The 18,353-nt window shown below is 37.1% G+C and overlaps 1 protein-coding gene across 4 annotated transcripts in view; it reads right to left on the bottom strand.

The window, feature by feature from the left end:
• PRKDC (protein kinase, DNA-activated, catalytic subunit) overlaps positions 1-18,353 on the bottom strand; it is an 85,558-nt gene that overhangs the window by 38,725 nt on the left and 28,480 nt on the right. For all 4 annotated transcript variants that reach the window (XR_008464831.1, XM_054191228.1, XM_054191229.1 and 1 more), the window contains 21 exons: positions 17,872-18,098; positions 16,806-17,014; positions 16,535-16,667; positions 15,306-15,464; positions 14,782-14,985; positions 13,614-13,799; positions 12,562-12,666; positions 11,430-11,597; positions 11,014-11,141; positions 9,790-9,997; positions 8,070-8,248; positions 6,792-6,960; positions 6,181-6,246; positions 5,694-5,766; positions 5,326-5,474; positions 3,965-4,102; positions 3,655-3,774; positions 2,558-2,701; positions 2,188-2,339; positions 1,442-1,573; positions 900-1,011 (listed from right to left, as the gene is read on the bottom strand). Coding sequence is in view for 3 of the 4 variants with exons in the window: in XM_054191228.1 (XP_054047203.1) it covers positions 900-1,011; positions 1,442-1,573; positions 2,188-2,339; positions 2,558-2,701; positions 3,655-3,774; positions 3,965-4,102; positions 5,326-5,474; positions 5,694-5,766; positions 6,181-6,246; positions 6,792-6,960; positions 8,070-8,248; positions 9,790-9,997; positions 11,014-11,141; positions 11,430-11,597; positions 12,562-12,666; positions 13,614-13,799; positions 14,782-14,985; positions 15,306-15,464; positions 16,535-16,667; positions 16,806-17,014; positions 17,872-18,098 (3,161 nt within the window). In the remaining variant the exon portion in view is untranslated. The remainder of the gene's footprint in view (positions 1-899; positions 1,012-1,441; positions 1,574-2,187; positions 2,340-2,557; positions 2,702-3,654; positions 3,775-3,964; positions 4,103-5,325; positions 5,475-5,693; positions 5,767-6,180; positions 6,247-6,791; positions 6,961-8,069; positions 8,249-9,789; positions 9,998-11,013; positions 11,142-11,429; positions 11,598-12,561; positions 12,667-13,613; positions 13,800-14,781; positions 14,986-15,305; positions 15,465-16,534; positions 16,668-16,805; positions 17,015-17,871; positions 18,099-18,353) is intronic.

Here is an 18,353-nt window from a genome sequence, read left to right as displayed (position 1 = left end):
AAGAAGTAAAAGTAGTAGGGAGAGAAGTAAGAATAACCTACAAGGTCAGAGTAATAATCCACCTAGCCACTATCTTGGTATCTTTGTCTCCGACAGCAGCTGCAGAATGATATTTAGGGGGAGTACATGAGCCTGGCTGCACTTTGTCCTTTTCTCTCATACAACCCAACATGCATCTGTCACTAGATTAGGGATCTTAGAGTGTAGGTTGTTGTCTATTGTTTTTTAAAACCTGTTCGTGAATTTTTTTGTGTGTGAATTTGCCTAATTTCTCTTTGAACCTGATGATGCTACTTAACCCTAGAATCTCTTCTGGCAACAAATTCCAGAAGTTCCCTAACTGTTGTGTAAAGAAGTACTTCTAGCATCTGTCTCAAACTGATTTCTGTGATCATCAAGCACTGTCCCCTAGTTCTAGTACTGTAGGATTTGGTGAGTAACAGTTTTTGCATTCACCCTATCACTACCTAAAAAATAACTGGATTCAAAATTAAATACAATACCTTTAAATTTTACACCAAAACCTACAAGTTATTAAACATCCTCAGATACAGATATTCAAAAGGTTGCCCCAAATACCCCACCTTGCAATTTTTTTTTCTTTAGAAAAGAAAAACAACTTTAAATGTACCATGCCAGTGCTGCTGATTGGCAAAAGCTGAAGAAAGCCTCAGAAAGAGACCATTCACTGCCAGCTCCAAAATAGCAGGGCAAAAACTCTGCGCTTAATCTGCTCTCAAATTCTTTTCCTCTTGAGTTTAAACCTTTAACTCGATCTATTGGATAAAGACTGTTGAATTTTAAATACATTCATTTTTGCAGCTGAACCGAGTAGTCATACAGAAGATGTACACAGAATCAGGACAGGAATGTTCAAACACACAACACAGTTCACTTACATTTTCTCTCTCAGCAATGTATCGAAGAGCAAGTCCCAACACTTCTGCTGCAGCTGCATAAACTTCTTTATACTTTAAGCAGCCCATGTTGCTGGTCAAAGCCTGAAAATACCTAACACAAAAAGGTAGACCTGCTGTAAGCCACTACTCCAGCATCCAATTTTTAACTCAAAAAACTTACCTGAGCTCCCTACGGCAACAGTGACTGCTTTTAGAAGAGCGGAATACAGCGCAACATGGATTTCCACCTGCAGTGTCTCAAAATCCCTGACTTGGCAATTCCTGACTCTGGTAATTCCCACAAAAACTGTAACCCTGGGGCCCACTGTAAAAAAGCGTACATCCTTCTAGGCATTTTCCAAAATAAATGCGGTCTGCAGTTTGCAGCTAGCAAAGCATTACATCTGACAGACAATAGCAGAGGGGTGATGGGACAAACAATTCCAATAAACGAACAATCCAGTTCTCATACTTCATGCTGACAAGTTAGATCTGTCTTAAGCTTTTGTGAAAATCATTCTCTAAAAAGCTGCATTTCTCACCTGACACGATCTATTTCACACTTCGGGTCAAAGGGAGGCAAATTGTTAGCAAGAACAATTCCCAGCAGCTGAATTCCCACCGAGTTGTCCTTTGTATCAGGGTCTCCACTAGAAAACTTTTCAAATATTAAGCTGTTGGATAAAAACATGAAAGTAATTATTATTTATATGAAAAATCCAAAATATGCACATCATAAATCACTCACTCTCTGTGTATATAAAGATATATACACACATACGACCCTACCAAAACCAGCAGAAAGTATGTACATATGAATACACACTCCCATCAAAACCAGTAGAAAGCATATACTCAGAACGAAGTAAGTATTTCTCTTCAATGAAGAGGTCTGACAAAAAAAAAAAAAAATATTCTAAAAAGCGATTGTAAGCCCACACAAATTCTCTGCAACAAGTTCAGGAGCACAGCAGATCACAGAAGTCTTACTAACAGTGCAGCAATATTCAATGATAACATCCCAAATTTCAAGTGAAATGTAAGTCTTTGCAGAGATTACTCCTGTTTTTATTGTTGCTTTGTTGCAAACCTCCTGTTTTCCTTGTCTCTCCTTGTTGTTTTGCAAATTAAGTTACAACCTTTGGAGAGTTCAGTTCTGAAGTTCTACTGTCAACACTAGGGCAAAAAGTTTACTATTGCAGCTGAATTTACCTTTTCATCTCCTTTGCTAATGTTCACTCACATTCTTGAAATACTGATAAAAGAAAGAAATTGTCTAAATGCTTACCTGTAAGGTATGGAGAGACAGTTCTTCCAACACTCTACAACTGTCTTTATGATTTCCAGATTGTGTCTGAACACAGCTCTTTTTTGGTGAAAGGCATTCTTCATCAAGAATTCAAGCAATCTGTTAGCTAAAATCTCATCCTTAATATTCCCCTACAGTGAATAGGAGCAAAAATAAATATAGTGACTCCAACATGAAGACATACCTTGTTTTATGAAAGCAAGCAAGTAAATAAGTCTACTGTTTCTTTTAGGTATTAACTTCAAAAATAGCTTATGTAGCAAATCATTACAAATGCATAATAAAAAACTCACTCATTCCTTACCAAATAGTTACAATAATAATAAAAAGGAATTTCACATTTCCTTACTTTGGGAGTGCTTACGCTTGTCCAGGAAAGGATAGTAACTACTATTTCCACTACCATGTAATGAATCCCTTCACCTCCATTATTCCCAGAAACAACCAGCTGCAGCAATGGACCAAGCCATTGCTTTGCATAAGGTCGGAAAACCTATGGAAAACAGGAGAATCAGTGATCAAGTACAAATTATCCAACTGTTCAATAACTTGTCATTCAATAATCATTAGACTGCTAAGTCAACCTCTTATCACTTTGCTTAACCTCTGAAGCAACAACCACAAAAAATTTAAAATAACTTTAAAATAAAAAGCATCCATAACCACGTTCCTCACTTCTGCATAGAAACTTTTAACTAAGTATTCACATAAAGTTAACTATTTCACTAGAGCCCACATAATACGGCTCTCGCTCAGAAAACCTGTCCCTAAAGGATTTGAAAGAGCATGCCATTCATCTAGCCTCCCATTTCAGACAGCTTTACTAAGAAAGTAGCATTAAGCAAGTGTTAAAGCTTCCTGAATTACTTCTGAAATTCAGACTCTTTGTATTTTGTATTTGGAATATTTCAGACAGAAGCACTATACTTTAAAACCACTGTATGAAATAGGATGAGAATGTTTTACCCCAGAATAAGAGTTAGAAAACGTGCTCCGCAGGCAAAGACACATTATTCTATCTTAATATCTTTCTGCAACCAGAACATCATTTAGCTCTAAGGTTTTCCATAAGATTCATCTGTGACCATTAAAAAACCATTATATCTGCTCCTGCAAAGATGGCAAACATAATCAGCCATACCTCTTGCTCAGTATCAATGAATCAATTACTTATAGTTTACAGAAGACACATGTTGCGGACACACTCTACTTACAGAAGTAGAGTTTGGGAAAAACAGTATTTGTATTACATTAAAAATATTGGCACTATCTGGAATTTTGGGCTATGAATGCACTCCTTTTTATCACAGCAAACTACTCAATTTGAATGCCGCAAAAGCGTCAGCTGAGGTGATGTGATTTTACCTCAGAGGAGTTAACATGGCTGATATTATAATACAACCTGTTCTGTTAACAGAAAAAAATATAACAAAAAAAATTACTCACGTCCTCAGTATTAACAATAAGTTTTGCTATGAAGAGGCGAATATTTAGTGGTACTGATGGGTTTCCTAATTTGCCATGCAGAAACTTCATCCAAAGAGGAAGATCTCCTGGAATCGTCCCCTGAAATTTAAGAGATGAGCAAAAATCAACTCACTTCTTCGATCAAACAGGCTTACCAAGCCAAAAAGCCCCCAGCTTGAGCTCTCATTATAACATAGCCAAGAAAATTAATAAATGAATGGATTCAACCATGACTCCCTTTTCTTGGTATAATTAGTGAAAAACTGCCAATTTCTTGGTTAATACTGGCCTCCTCCACTTTGGGTGTGATCTGGTTCCTCTGCATATGTTTAATCAGAGTGGTCATAGAAGCCATACACTCATGTTGGTTGAGTTCATCCATTTCCAGTTCCATCTCATCATTTAAAACCATGTATTCTGTGGGCTCCTGAAAAAAATTTTACTATGATTAATAACACCACTGTATTTTCTTTTAAATCATGACAATGCCATGAGTCATTCTGATCTTATCTGTGTGTACAGCTTTGACTACACGCACAGTGTGCACAGCAAGGAATACATCAAATGCATTGTTCAGACACCTCCCAAATATATGTACCAACTGTGGACATCTTTTACTTTCTGTGCCAACAGACGTCAACTTCATGTTACTTTGACTTTACTACCTGCCAGGATAGGTGTGGCGACTGCTGGAAGTGGGAAGAGTTAGCTGAACCTCAGAAATTATTTCATTTCACAGCTGAAAGAATGTGTTAACACTTTCCACGGGGGAAAGCCCTATTTTTATGGATGTGTTGTTTCACACTGACTAGCAACCACAGCAGCTCTCTCTTTTGCTACACAGAGTAAATCACAAGAAAAAATTGTTCGCAGTGAGAAACTGCAACACTACTACGCAAAGCAGATAGAAAGTACATTTCTGGTTAACGTCGTTGCAGCTAAAACACCTCCTTGCTCCAAAACATGGAAACAGTTTATCTTTCCCAATGTTAACAGTTATTTTGACAAATTTCATCTTCAATGTTGATGACACTTTTACAAGTTTTCTTTCTGTTTTATAGCAACTATCTATCCTATCAGCATTATTGTTGATGAGACATCTCTTGATCGCAGAAGGAACACAACCTAAAGTCTTGGAAGATATTAAGACCCACAGTTAAATACAAGATGCCACAACAGCAATACAAAAATAATAAAGTGTTTGATCACTTATTCCATACGTTTGATACAATCCATACATTCGATACAATCAGCTTGGACAAGTGCCTTCAGACCTAAAGAAGAGGGAAATGAGGAAACTAGGTGCCTAACAGAAATACAACCATCACAGGATAATCCTGAGCACACTCAAAGTCAAAAGCCATGTTTTTACAACTCAGGCTGGACTTCACTCACATTACTCGACTTTAGAAAGCCAAGGTAGGGCATTGCTTTTCTCCAGCTACAGACAGTGGAGAAAGGGAAGAAGAAAAATGACCAACAGAACACAGCTCTAGTCCTCCTCCCTTGTCTTCTGGAGAAACACATTTTCAGGCAAGTAGAACAAATACAGGAAACTGGAAATTTTTCTTTCTCAACTCCAATAAACGTATGCAATTGCTGGAAAGCATAAAACTCTTCCTCCTCATAGCATATAAATCACTAAGTTACCTTTCTCCTGAAACGAGCACTGCTAGCTGTAACATCTTGGGAGCTGTAAGAAAAACCTTGGACTCCAGTAGAAAAATCAAACTGACTCATTTCCTCACTCAAACTGCTGTCCATCATGTATGATGCAGAAGCTAAATACTTGGGTTCATCTAAATAGGGAAAAGAATAGACCATTAATAAAGGGAATTACAAGAAACAAGCCTTTATTGGCCACTAGAATTTGAGGGTGGATGGGAATTGGTTGTTAGATGAAGTATATTAAATGCTTTTATTTGTTCCTGCTACAGTAGAGGCTTATTAGCTACACATCAATGAACACTGAAAGGTAAGAAGACATTTTTTTCCATAGTCATAAATGACTTTCATACCCCGATCACCATTCCCTGCATCCCTGGCCTCCTTTCTAATAGCAATGTACCGCTTCTTTCTTTCCAGAGGCACCTAAACAGCAAGAAATAAAGTTTGAAAATTAGTTTTTTTAATTTACAGTTTATTTACAGAACTGCCAGAAAATGATCAAAACCATTTAACATGAATGGAAATCCCATGTTATAAATTATTATAGTTAGTGCTACAGAACAACAGCTAAATTACTTATTCCTACAGCTGTTCATTACTAGAGTCAGTGTGCTAAAAAGTGTATTAAAGTTATGTGTACTACAGGTGTGTTCTAAATTTCAAGTCTGTATTTCTCTCAGAAAAATGTATTTTAAAACATTAGAGGAGTACTCTATTTTTTATTCACCACAGAATTCTCTTTCTCTGTATGTGAGAATTGACCTGGTCTACAGTGACACTATTAAAGCCATACTAATTTTTTCCTTAGGAACCCTAAGGCCCAGAAATTCCACTCACCTCAATTTCTACAGGAAATGTATACTGACGCTTCAGGTCTATCAGATTTTCAAAAATCAGCAAGTTCTGCAAATTGAAGCATGTTTGGAAAGTGCAAAATTATACTTCTGCACAAAACAAAAATTGCTCTGAACATATTTTATTTCTTCTTAAAAAAACCCAGATCAATGTACAACACAGAAAATATGGCATGTTTACTCCCCTAGATCAATACTTTGAAGAAAATTCTGCTATTCAACTACACAAGAATTCACAGCACAATGTGCTCTATAAAGAGGTTCTCTCTTAATCAAGTATATTGCAAGCACTGGAGAACTTAACAATAGGGTTTTTTCTCATATTTTAGAAAATGGATTGAGAGTGGAGGGAAAACATGGTAAACAAATCACTATTCATTCATTCCCAAACAGACAATAAAACCTTCATCAGCAATTGATATTGCATGAAGGATGCAAGAAAGTCAGCTATGACTCCTTCTCTTGCCTCACTGGGTAGTTTGTTAATATAACTGCATGTCATTCAGGCTTGATTCTTTCATTTATTGCAATCAAGTAAAATCACTTTGTGGTTCGTGCTCTGGAAGCCTTCTGACAGCAACAACAGCTTCTCACCTTTTCTGATTTTTCTGTAAAAAGAAAACCTTGATAAAATTTACTTTCGGTGAAGACACAACTGATAACAGCAATAGCACAATTATATGCTGCACAGTGATACTGTCTCCTCTTCTCCAACAGCTGACTCTCTCCTGCCATGTTTTCCGTAAATGCATCATAGCATGACCTTAAAATGCAAACAGGCAAGGAAACACCATTAGAAGTATTTTTTTTTTTTTTTTTTTTTTTTTTTTTTTTACAGGAAGCACAGGAAAGGCCCCAACCAGAGACCAGTGAATCAACAGAACTTCAAGAGATCTTTATTATTATAGGAGTATCAGCATTAAACCACCTAAGACTTATTCAAGTTCTCTGCGGGCATATTGCACTGAAACAGAACCATTCAGCAACGACAAAGCCAACTTCCTCAAGTATTTACACGGCTGTCCTTAATGTCAGGAACGATGATAGGCCGTTTTCAGACAAGATGGAGATATGTTCCAATGCACGCATAAATCTCTCTCATGGTCCTTTCCCAAGAAATTATGAATGGACTGGCATGCTAAGTTATGCTATAGGTCAGCCAGAGAAAACCAGTTTAGATGCAATTTTTATAGGTTTTTTGCCCATAACCACTTATAGAACTTCTGCAATTCATAGCCAAGAAATTCTTTAAAGTCCTCATAGAAAATGGCATTGTAAAATAAAATTAAACCCAAATGAAAAAAAAAAACAAAACAGCAATTCAGACATCTGATTTTTTTTCAGAACATTAAACAAACTAAAAATATTAATTAGCATATATATTCAGTATTAATCTTTTGTCCCCCTCTGCAGTGTTGATTAAAATTACACCTACTAGGTGTGCTGCTATATTATGAAATGTAAATGAAAATCCATCCCATTTTCTCAGTCAATCATATCAACACCTATCTTACAACACAGAACCATACTCTACGTGAAAGTGTAAGTATACTGAAACTGAAATTGTGAAAACACAAATTAAAGGCCAAGAATCATACCGAAAAACAAAACTAAAAGCACAAGCTTAACAAATAGAAATGGCAAAAAGAGGAGGCAAAAGTTATCCTGACATCAGATTGTAGTCTACGTTAAAGTTCATTCTATCAATGTAAATTCAATATTGTGTATTCCATGTACAATCAAAAGCTACATCAGAGATTACATTTATCCTTGAGCAAATCAATCTTCTGCTTTATATGGCAAACTTAAAAATTGTATCTGCCCAAAACCTAATTAGGAATTAAAAGGAAATAAAAGAAATAATAGTCTTACTTTATTAGTGTCTTGGTAAGTTCATTTCCTTCTACGCTCATGGAGCCACGGTAAGCTTGATTAATTTTAGAGTCCTTGGAGTAAACATCCTCTTTTGAAAGACGCACATACATCACTTCTAGCAGCTTGTAATACCCCATTTTCTTGGTGACTTGTGTATCAAAAGTGTATTCATTGGACTGGAAACAAATACGAAAAAGCTCAAAAAGAGATTTCCTGGATCCTGCCATTCCTTAGTAGAAATTAGAGTAACTGTGGAGCTACTTAACAGCCTTCAGCTTACCTCTACCTTCTAAAACAGAGAAAAAAGCTGATGACAATAAAAGACTGACTGATTCCGAGTTCCTGTGTAATACAGTTACTAAAACTATTATGATCTGCTCTTTATCAGGTGAGTTGTCTTAATTACAATTGGCCTAAATCATTATAGTGATATCAGAGTGAAATAAGCAGAATACCAAGTAACAGCTAAGACTCATGACAACTGTACGCAAAACATACATACCTGTCACCATACTGGGTATCACTCATGATTTTCTTTAAGCACCTCACTTTGGTGCCAACGTTTACAGCAACAGAAACATGGTGGGGGCAACTCTACGTAAGTCTTGGGTTTAGCGTCTTGTTTTTAATAACTATTACTAAATATGGATCCTTTCATAGAATGTGTTGGGTTGGAAGGGATCTTTAAAGGTCATCTAGTCCAACCCCCCTGCAGTAAGCAGGGACATCTTCAACTAGACCGGGTTGCTCAGAGCCTCATCAAGCCTGACCTTGAATGTCCACCACCTCTCTAGGCAACCTGGTCCAACGTTTCACCACCCTCATTGTAAAGAGCTTCTTCCTAATGTCTAATCTAAACCTACCCTGCTCTAGTTTAAAACCATTGCCCCTCGTCCTGTTGCTACATGACCTTGCAAACAGCCCCTCCCCAGCTTTCCTGTAGGCCCCCTTCAGGTACTGGAAGGCTGCTATAAGGTCTCCCCCGAGCCTTCTCTTCTCCAGGCTGAACAACCCCAATTGTCTCAGCCTGTCTTCATTGTAGTGGTGCTCCAGCCCTTTGATCACCGTCATGGCCCTCCTTTCAGCATCTTGTTTGCCCTGCTGCCTTTAAACAGCCACATCATCAAAAACATGGGAGTCAAGAACTACAGCAAGAGCAGAGACCTCCACTGACAACAAAATTATTGGCTATAACTATACTTTAAATTGGAGGATAGGCTGTAAATAGACAAAGGATGATCTGTGCTCCTAATTCCTTGCCAAAGGATCTTTGCAATGATTAGAGGTGTTTCTTTCTCTAGAAGGCAGGCACCTAATTTAAGAGCTTTCATTACTGAGGTTGAATACTTCTCTTACAGCATAGGACCAGGCTAAAATTTTATACAGCTTTTATATTTCAAAGTTAGACTGGGTTTTTGCTTTTGACAGAACTTCAGACTCCTTTAGATATATATAGATAACATTACAACTTTGATTTTTATACACAGAAGATATGCAAACGTACATTAACTTCAACGCAACAGTGTGTTAGGGAATAAAGAAATGTTTCTCACTAATAACTAAACCATGTAATTGGCACAATCTTCTGCTCCAAAATACAGGTAACTGGAGAGCAAATGATTTCAATCAGTGCCTCACTCTAAGTTAAGCAAAATGTACATACCAACACCAGCATTTTATTAGACCTTCCCCAATCCTAAAGAAAAGTAATTCATACCTTTGTAAACCTGGAATTAAGTGCATCCATAGCCTGCACTATAATCTTGCTAAAGAATTCTCTCAGTGCATCCAAGCTGCAGTGCCACAAGACAGTGAGGAGGGAGCGATCCATAAAGGCTTGACGGGTAGTATTTGAAAGAAGGTGTTCACTCTGGAACATTTTGTGAACCGTGTCCAACAGTATCACTTGTTTGTCAGTGGTGCTCCTAAACAAGATGGAAACCTCAAGATAAAAACTCTTTTACCAGACTCCATTTATGTTTCAAAACCCCCTGACATTTAAAGTTTTTTGTTGTCTGCATTCATACCCTCTTGGTTTATCGTCCTGTAACACATGCAAGATCAGGTTGAATTGCCACTTACTGGGGAGCTCTTTAAAGAAAATCTCAGCTTCTTACTCTGCAACAGATGGTAAACTTGTTCGTACATCTTAGTTTAATTTAAAAGCAACCATTAGCTTTCTCAGTCCCTTTTTTGCTGAACAACCTAAAAAAATATTTATCTGGTACAGGTGAAGACTGGGGGCAAACAAGAAGGAAAAAAGGAGACTTCACTGTTATCAGGTCCTTTTGTGGCCTACCAAGTGTTCCACTACTAGATGAACTGTTGATCTGAATAATTTTATAAAAGGTAAAACTTAAAAAATGGGATTTGGGCCTAAGGTAAATTACTTTGTCCGGGAAATGACATGCTCCAATAGTCACTACTTAATAGCCCATCATGAATTGGAATGTTTGGTTTTAGAAGAGACTGAAGACCTCTTCTGTGGACAGAGCATGTTTGTGTCTACAGTATATCACCCTGGAAACTTTCAATTAAATAAATGTACTGATGTATTTCCAAAGGGGTTGAATAAAGTAATCCACTGTCAGTTTAAGTGCTATCTACTTAAGTGACTGTGTGGTTATACAGGGACAGCAAATATAGGTATCACACACAATTACTATCTTTAACTGAATTCTGCCAGAACAAGCTAATTTACAGGAGGCTTATAAAATTTGCCTAGGCTTTGGAAGTGTCATATGGAAGTTGGCGCCACTTGTTCTCACTTCGTAAGTATTTTGGAAATGTGAAGACAAAAGCAAAATTCGACTTAAAACCATTATGTAAAACTTTATTGTGTAAATCATCACTACTACATGGACAACATAATAGAGGAAGCAAATTTGCTTCAGCAAAAATTCAATGAGAACAAGAGCAAAATCCAATAGACCAAACTCACCTTCTGGAAATTCTTTTGAAGCTGGCTTGAAATAAGTCCTCCATGAAATGTCTGTGGTCCCTACAGAGAACCTCTGTCATAAGCTGCAACAGCATTGGACTCTGAGACAATTCTAAAGCATCTAAAAACTGAAAAGGGAGTAATACATAACATAAGGAGCCACACTAGATCAAATCAATTCCATCCAATTACGTAATTATTTTTCAGTACTGATCAGAAGCAGATGCACAGAAGGATATGCTTATTTAATGTGTTTCTGTACATTAAACTTCTGGATAAAGATGTAACTCAGAAACAGAAAAGCTAGTTTTCTTCTGTGAACTGGGAGTCTCTCTTTAATTGCAGATCCTACAAAACACTGTTTCTAGACATAGTTCACTTAGGCTTCTAATTACACATTCATTAAAAATACCGACCTTCTTAGTGCAGTCTACATAGTTATTGTGCTTCAGGGTTCCTTTGGGAAACTCATCTGACCTCATGGGAAAATTGAGAGCAATAAATTGATCAAGAGCATTCTTAAGGTCATTAAGTTTTTCTCCAGTCAAATTAGTGAAGAACGGCAGAATTATCACTGCTTGGCCCTGAAGAAAAGAAATGTAGTTTTACACTAAAAAAAAAGAAAAAAAAAGTCGTCTACGAAGCAAGCTAAATAGAACCACAAAATAATCAGCAATGGCTGCGTGTACTGATTCAATGACTCAGTGTGCTGATAAAGACATGCTATGTAGCTGCCCATCTTTAAGGTGCTAGTTCAGAAAACAGCTTTGGTCACTGCTGATGGGAGTTAAAAACCAATTAACATCTCATGGCTGACATGGCTTTCAATAAGACCTTATTGTTCTTTTAAGCAAGCACCCATTATCACACAAGTCACTGATTTAACACACCACCTGGCAGCTAAAGCAAGATCCCAAACTTTATTTATTTTGAATGCACATGAAAGTACAAAAGTCTGTCTAGCTAAAGGTAGACTGACTGAGCAGCAACCATGCAAAGCTACTTCATAAGTACAAAATTTTAGTCTTCCAGTCCAAAGCCTATGATCCAGCTTCTTTGAGAACTTCCACTTTCAGTACGCAGTACTTTATCTCCCCCTCCTGACCAAGCCACATATAGCAGTTAATCCATTAGTACTGGTCTCATGCTTGCAGACATGGACATTAAAATCATGGCATATGTTTGTAATTTGACATGTAGTAAATGCCACTCCGTGCTAAAAGCCTGATTAGCTGTCATTTCTCAGATGAACACTTCAGAGTTCTAAACTACTTGCAACTGACAGGTTTTTCCTAAAAATTACATGCCTTTCAGTAGGGCAAAGAAAAAAAGGAACACCTAAAACCAAAGCAGATCTGTGATGCTGCCTTCTGTTTAAAGAACAAAAAGGATGACTTACAATTTTTAGGATTTTGAACAGAATAAAAAAATGGAAATGATGTCCATGTTACTGTGCAAACTAAGGTAAAATTTAAGCCGAATAACAGGAAATGTCATGAACATTCTAATCTGGGGAAGGTGTGGAAACCACTGAAGTGAGCAATTTACCTTAAGATTTAAGCCTAAATTCTGATCAGTAAGTAGGCTGGTATAGGTATTAAAAACGTCTGTAAATGCTTCATGATTGGTATTGAAAGAAACCGAAGAGTCTATCTGGAACAATAGAAGAAATAAAAAAATCAGGATTTTCTTTTTTTAAACTAGTCAAAGAGATCATTGTATTAATGAACAATAAAAACATGAGCTATAGACTTGTTTACTTCCAAAACCACACCGAATTAACAGAAAGCACATACAGAGTGATTTTAGTTTTAAAAGGACTATCAAAAAGAATTCTAAAAGCTACACAGTACAATCATATTGTTGCATATTTTCCAGTTCAAAAAAATATTAAGCTCCCTCCTAAAGCCAGATTTCCTATTGGTCACTTCACTGCCAGCTAATACAGCAATACAGCTCACATTTTGTGTCCTGAAACTTACCTTTAAACAATTAAAGTTTAAAATAATTAATTATAAAAAAAAAATATCTCAATAAGAGATCTTTCTGTATATTTGTGCACAGCTACTTTTACAAGTTCCCGAAAACCACCAATAGGATAGGTGGATAAAATATCTTTTCAACATAAAGAAAGAAAAAACAAAAGACCCAAACCCCAGTGTAACAGAAATTAAAGGTGTTTGAAATAAAGATCTTTCTGCAGTCTGTTGATATGAGGAGAACTCCCCCATTTTGACTTTCTGGATGCCAACATGACAAAGAACGGTATTAGAGGCTGCTCACTTTCACAGCTTATTCCCTGTACCAGTGCCAGTTCTCCAGAAAGAAAACATGAAGCTAAAGCATGAAAGCAGTTAAAAAAAAAAAAAAAATGGTGGGAGGGACAGGGGGAGAGAAGAGCAAAATCTAGTAATTTCTGTCTATCCAAATATTTGCTGTGCTTTGCAATTAGCAAGATATCAGATTCTGATATTCTCCAACTTTCCTCCCCCTCCCCCCCACCCAACATAAATAATGAGAATGAAAAGCATTTCTTTAAAAAGAGATAAAATGCCTACAGAATTAGAAAATTTACCTGGATTTTATAAAGCAACACATACCTGGAGAACTTTTGCCAGCAGGGTCAAGACTGCCATTTTGCTCTCAGGAGCTGAACCTTTGGCCCACCAGCTGTCAAGCTTCTTCCAGTTTCTTAGTACAGCTGTGACCAGCTTCATTCCTTGCTGCTTGCGTATGGTACGCTCCCTAAAACTCTGATCTAACATGCCGTTCAGAATGTTGCCAACCTGGAAGGAAAACCAACAGGTAGGTTCTTGAATCCTAAATGAAATGATGATAGGATCTCTTCACTGGTATGGGCAATCATGAAAAAAAAAATAATCAGAGATTCAGGAGAATCTAACACCTGACTGAAAGGTTTTTGTTAAAAGAAAAGGAAGAAAACTTGGAAACAACACCTTTAAGCATAAAAAAGAGATCCAATTGTTTTTAAAAGGATAATCTACTTTTCTGAGCATCTTTTTAAGCAAAAGGGAAAGTAGACTTCTGATCTTTCTTTTTGACCCTTCTGTTTGTCAGCAACACTGAAAGAAGGTTTCTAAATTGTAACACACTTCCTTTGTGGACCTGAAGGTGAGCTCTACCTAAGTAAGTAGTGTGGACCAACAGGAGAAAATCTATGGAACAAAACAAGTGGTGCTGAGACTGAGTACACGACATCTACTTTGTATTTATTTCATGTCACAGAGGGTTGTGTGTGTGTTTGTCTCTCTTTTTAATACTTTGATCTAGCTCTACTCAAGTTCTGTGGACTAAATGCCTATTACTGGTTGGAGTTCATTTTCCAGTTTAGTTTTATCCAAAACGAATCCAGTCCACATGCTCTGGGACCACTCTACAATGAAAATCAAAGCACAGTAAATAGGAACAAGCAGACTTGCTTTGAAAGGACATTCTTGATCTGAAGTACTACATAAAAACATCCTGAAATTCATAGACTTCAGGATAGGTAACAGGTAAGCACCTTCCACTTAGTTTGACATGAGACATCAGACAGCCTAAGTTACGTCAGGTTGTTGGAGATCAAAGTAGCACCAGTAGGCAATCACGAAAAAATTAAAAAACACCTATCAATGCAACGCTATCCGAAGTGCAACCAAATGCACTTTTTCCCCCACTACGCACTCAGTTACATCCATCTATAACAACAAAAAACTTGTTACTTCTAACATTCCCATTTGACCTTGTCTTTTTAAAGAAGTATAGTACCATTTGGGGATTGCTGGCAGATGATTCCATAAGCTGGACTACGATCACATCCAGGTTTTTCAGCAGCTGTTGATTGATGGTTTCTGAGAACAGGCTGTAAAAATACTGTCCATGAGAGAAACTGATCAGGTTCTTCTGGGATGCTCCTGATAATGGCACAGATAACACCACTGTGTTCAACAGCAGGCTTACTAGCTCCTCACACTGTGAAAATTAAGGTATAGAGACAGAGTTATCTCAGGTACATAAAGTTCCACTCATTTCTTATAAAAGCCCATGAGTTCTTTTAAAACTTCTTCCAAACTCTTTTATGTTACCAGAAAGCACAAAAATAAAGCACAAACAGAATACTGAAATGCTTGTTATCTACAATTGTCACTCAATTAAGCCAAAGAATCCTTACAGTTCCTCTGTAGGATTATGAATAAAACACCAGCCTCATCTACCCAAAATATGGGTAGAAAAGTATTGATAATGAGTATTAAATGATGATTCAGTATTAAAACCAGAGAACAGTATCCTACCTGGTCATCAATAGCAAAGGCTAGCTGCAGGAGTCTATCAGCTAATCGCTTACTGCTGATGTCTAACGATGGAAGCGACATCCTTTCACCCCCAGGTGCAATACCTTTATAAACAACTGAAAGAAGCTTAGAGCCAACTGAGAAATGAGGCCCTTCATCCTGTTGAAATAAACAAGTGACAATTAATATAACCTGAAAAAATAACATAAAGACCTTCCAATCCACCTGTATAGCTAATGAAAACACTTGAACTCCAGGTCATTTTCTTGCAAAGCAATGCAAACATACCAGGACAAGACATCTGTGTAACTGAGGAACAAAGATTTTTAACCAAACAACCCCACTGCATACAAAGTTCAGAACAAACCAACAGTCATTTGAAAATCGTCACAAGATTCTGATCCTCCTCCAGATTGCTTGCAGATAACAAACGCTACTACAGAAATAAAACAAACAGCTTAGTCAGAATGGGTGGGCCAGAAAAGGTAAACCATGCAGCTCCCTGAATATCACCATCCTACAATCCCAGCTCTAGCTTTTGTTTAGACGTAGAGGATATATGACGAACACCCCACAGAAATTAAAGATTTTGTTACTTGCTAAATATAGCCTTGCTCATGAGTAGACAAATTTTCTCAGAGCTTGTGGCTGTTGCATAGCCTGTTTTCCTTCAATTGCCCAAAGTAAAATAACCAACTACAATCAGAAACTTAGAAAGAACTCTTTTGAGTAATATAGCTGAGACCTCCATCCCCCAGCTGCTCTCCATCCTGTTTTCCTGCAACTCAGACCCACTATATTGCTTCTGATCAGCCAGAATGTATTCCTTTTCTAATTTCCCCCATCACTTTGAATGTTCTCTGTTCAAAACATTTGAAAAATGCCTCCTTTGTAGGATAGTAAATCCCGATTTTTTAAGCTTTCAAAATTGTGAAGCTCACTGAAAGAAAGTTTTAGGTAGATTCTGGTTGCGTCCTGACCCTGGAAATTGGAAAAAGACAGACATAATTACGAAGATTGTTCAAACCTTAGTATTGCACTACTCAGATTTGTAGAGTAAACATAAACAGTTATTTCTGACCCTGTTCAGCACCAGCTCTTCACTGTTGATCTCATTTTACACAACTTCTGCATCTGATCTCTTCTCTGTTTTCATACTGGCCTTTCACACAGGAAAAGCTCTTCACTGCATAAAAATATTCACCATTATTTTCTGGGTAAGCAGTTACCTGATTGTGAAGAACAGAATGAAGCAGGCCAGATCTCTGGAGTTGCTTGCAGGCAGAAAGGACAGCACTAAACCTAACTTGATCAAAACGTGCGTCTGAATTAAACAGATCAACAGAACAAAGGTCCTCAAAGCTAATGAGAAAAGAGAAGCAGTAACATTACATTGGTGGGGAGCTCCACATGAAACCGTACACAACATTATTTACTTTCCATTTCCATGGTGAGTGGCATTTGTTCTGGATTCATGCTCATCAGAAAGCCCCTACTTACCTCTGCAGTGTGATTCTTTTCTTTATGCACAGTTTCAAAGATTCCTTATAGGGAGATTTCATCAAAGCTTTCATGAGTCTTACTGAGATATCTGGGAGCTTTTTCACGACTTGCACATCAGCAGTGTTAAAGCCTACGTGTGATGGATCACACACTGTCATCACCAGAAGCTCTATAAGGCTTGCATTAAGCAATTCCTTCTCAAGTAGCTAGAAAGAATAAACCAGTAAATAACAGCTTTATTTAAAAATCCATTTAGATTTCCTTATTTTATTCTTCACAACTTATCATTAGTCCTTGTATTTAAAATGAAACAAAACACGGAGTAGTAACTATTCTCACTAAGTGACATTATCTTTATGAAATGTCTGCCTTTCAATCGATTGTGCTAATATGCAGAAATTAAGTTATCTATAAAAATATACATAGGATATATGCTGTCTCATCAAACTGCACGTAAGATCTTTTATGTCCACACAGGCCTGTTTCACCTTGAAATCCAGATGTACTCCTCTATTAGAGATTAATTTAAAACAAGAGATGGTCACAGTCTCAGAACTAAACCTGGCAGTGTAAATTTCATAAGAGACTCAAAAGGACTATACTGCATATAGTTAAATACAGTTTATATTGCACCAAAGCTAGGCAAATGGAGAGACTCTATTATTATACTGAATTCAAGAAAGAATTCCCACAATCTGCCTTTCTGCCTTTTAAGCAGCTATCACCTTCACACATTTAAGGCCATCAGAAGTCATGCAAGAAATATTCATTGCAAGTACTCCATACAGAATGACAATCTCATAGTCAATATACAACTGGAATATACAGGAAATATTAATTTCTCTAATCAAAACTACACGAGCCACTAAAATTCAACTGTGCAATATAATTCTTTTCATTGAGATGTGAAGACCGTAATAGTTTGCGACACTTAGTCATCAATTTCAATTAAAGTACCACTAAAGATGATGTTCTCCAGCAAACTAACCTCACAATAAAAAACCAAATCTTTAACTACATACAAAATTTGCGTCTTTTATCCACTACAGACTTCAGCACCTACCTTCCAGAAATCCTGCTGGCAGGTTTCCAGGATCATGGTGACAAACTCCATGATTCGGACTATAATGGTACACTTGCTGTAATTATACACATCTCTCTCTTGTGGACTGAACACGCTGCCTTTTGAACTGCAATCAAAGCACTGCTCTGCTGCATGGATATCATGCAAAGCAATAGTCTCAAGGAAGAACTGCACAGCTTCCAAGAATGAGGATCTTTCATTTACACCTAAGAAGAATCATACTAAGTTCAAATGAAACAGCAGCTCTCAACTTTTAAATATATTATTTTGTGTTCAGAAGAAAACAGTCAAATTGAGATAACAAACAGAAATCCAGTGCATCTCACACCAGTATTTTCTGAAAGTCCTATGCCAGTTCCAAATATTAACATTCTAGGCAGTGAAGGGTAGCTTTCTACTCACTTATCATCACAAGCACTTATTAATGATGACAACTTAGGCATGTGTAATAAAAAGGATAA

Source organism: Rissa tridactyla, chromosome 2, assembly GCF_028500815.1.
Source record: "Rissa tridactyla isolate bRisTri1 chromosome 2, bRisTri1.patW.cur.20221130, whole genome shotgun sequence".
NCBI lineage: Eukaryota > Metazoa > Chordata > Aves > Charadriiformes > Laridae > Rissa > Rissa tridactyla.
This window is presented reverse-complemented; position numbering and strand designations above follow the sequence as displayed.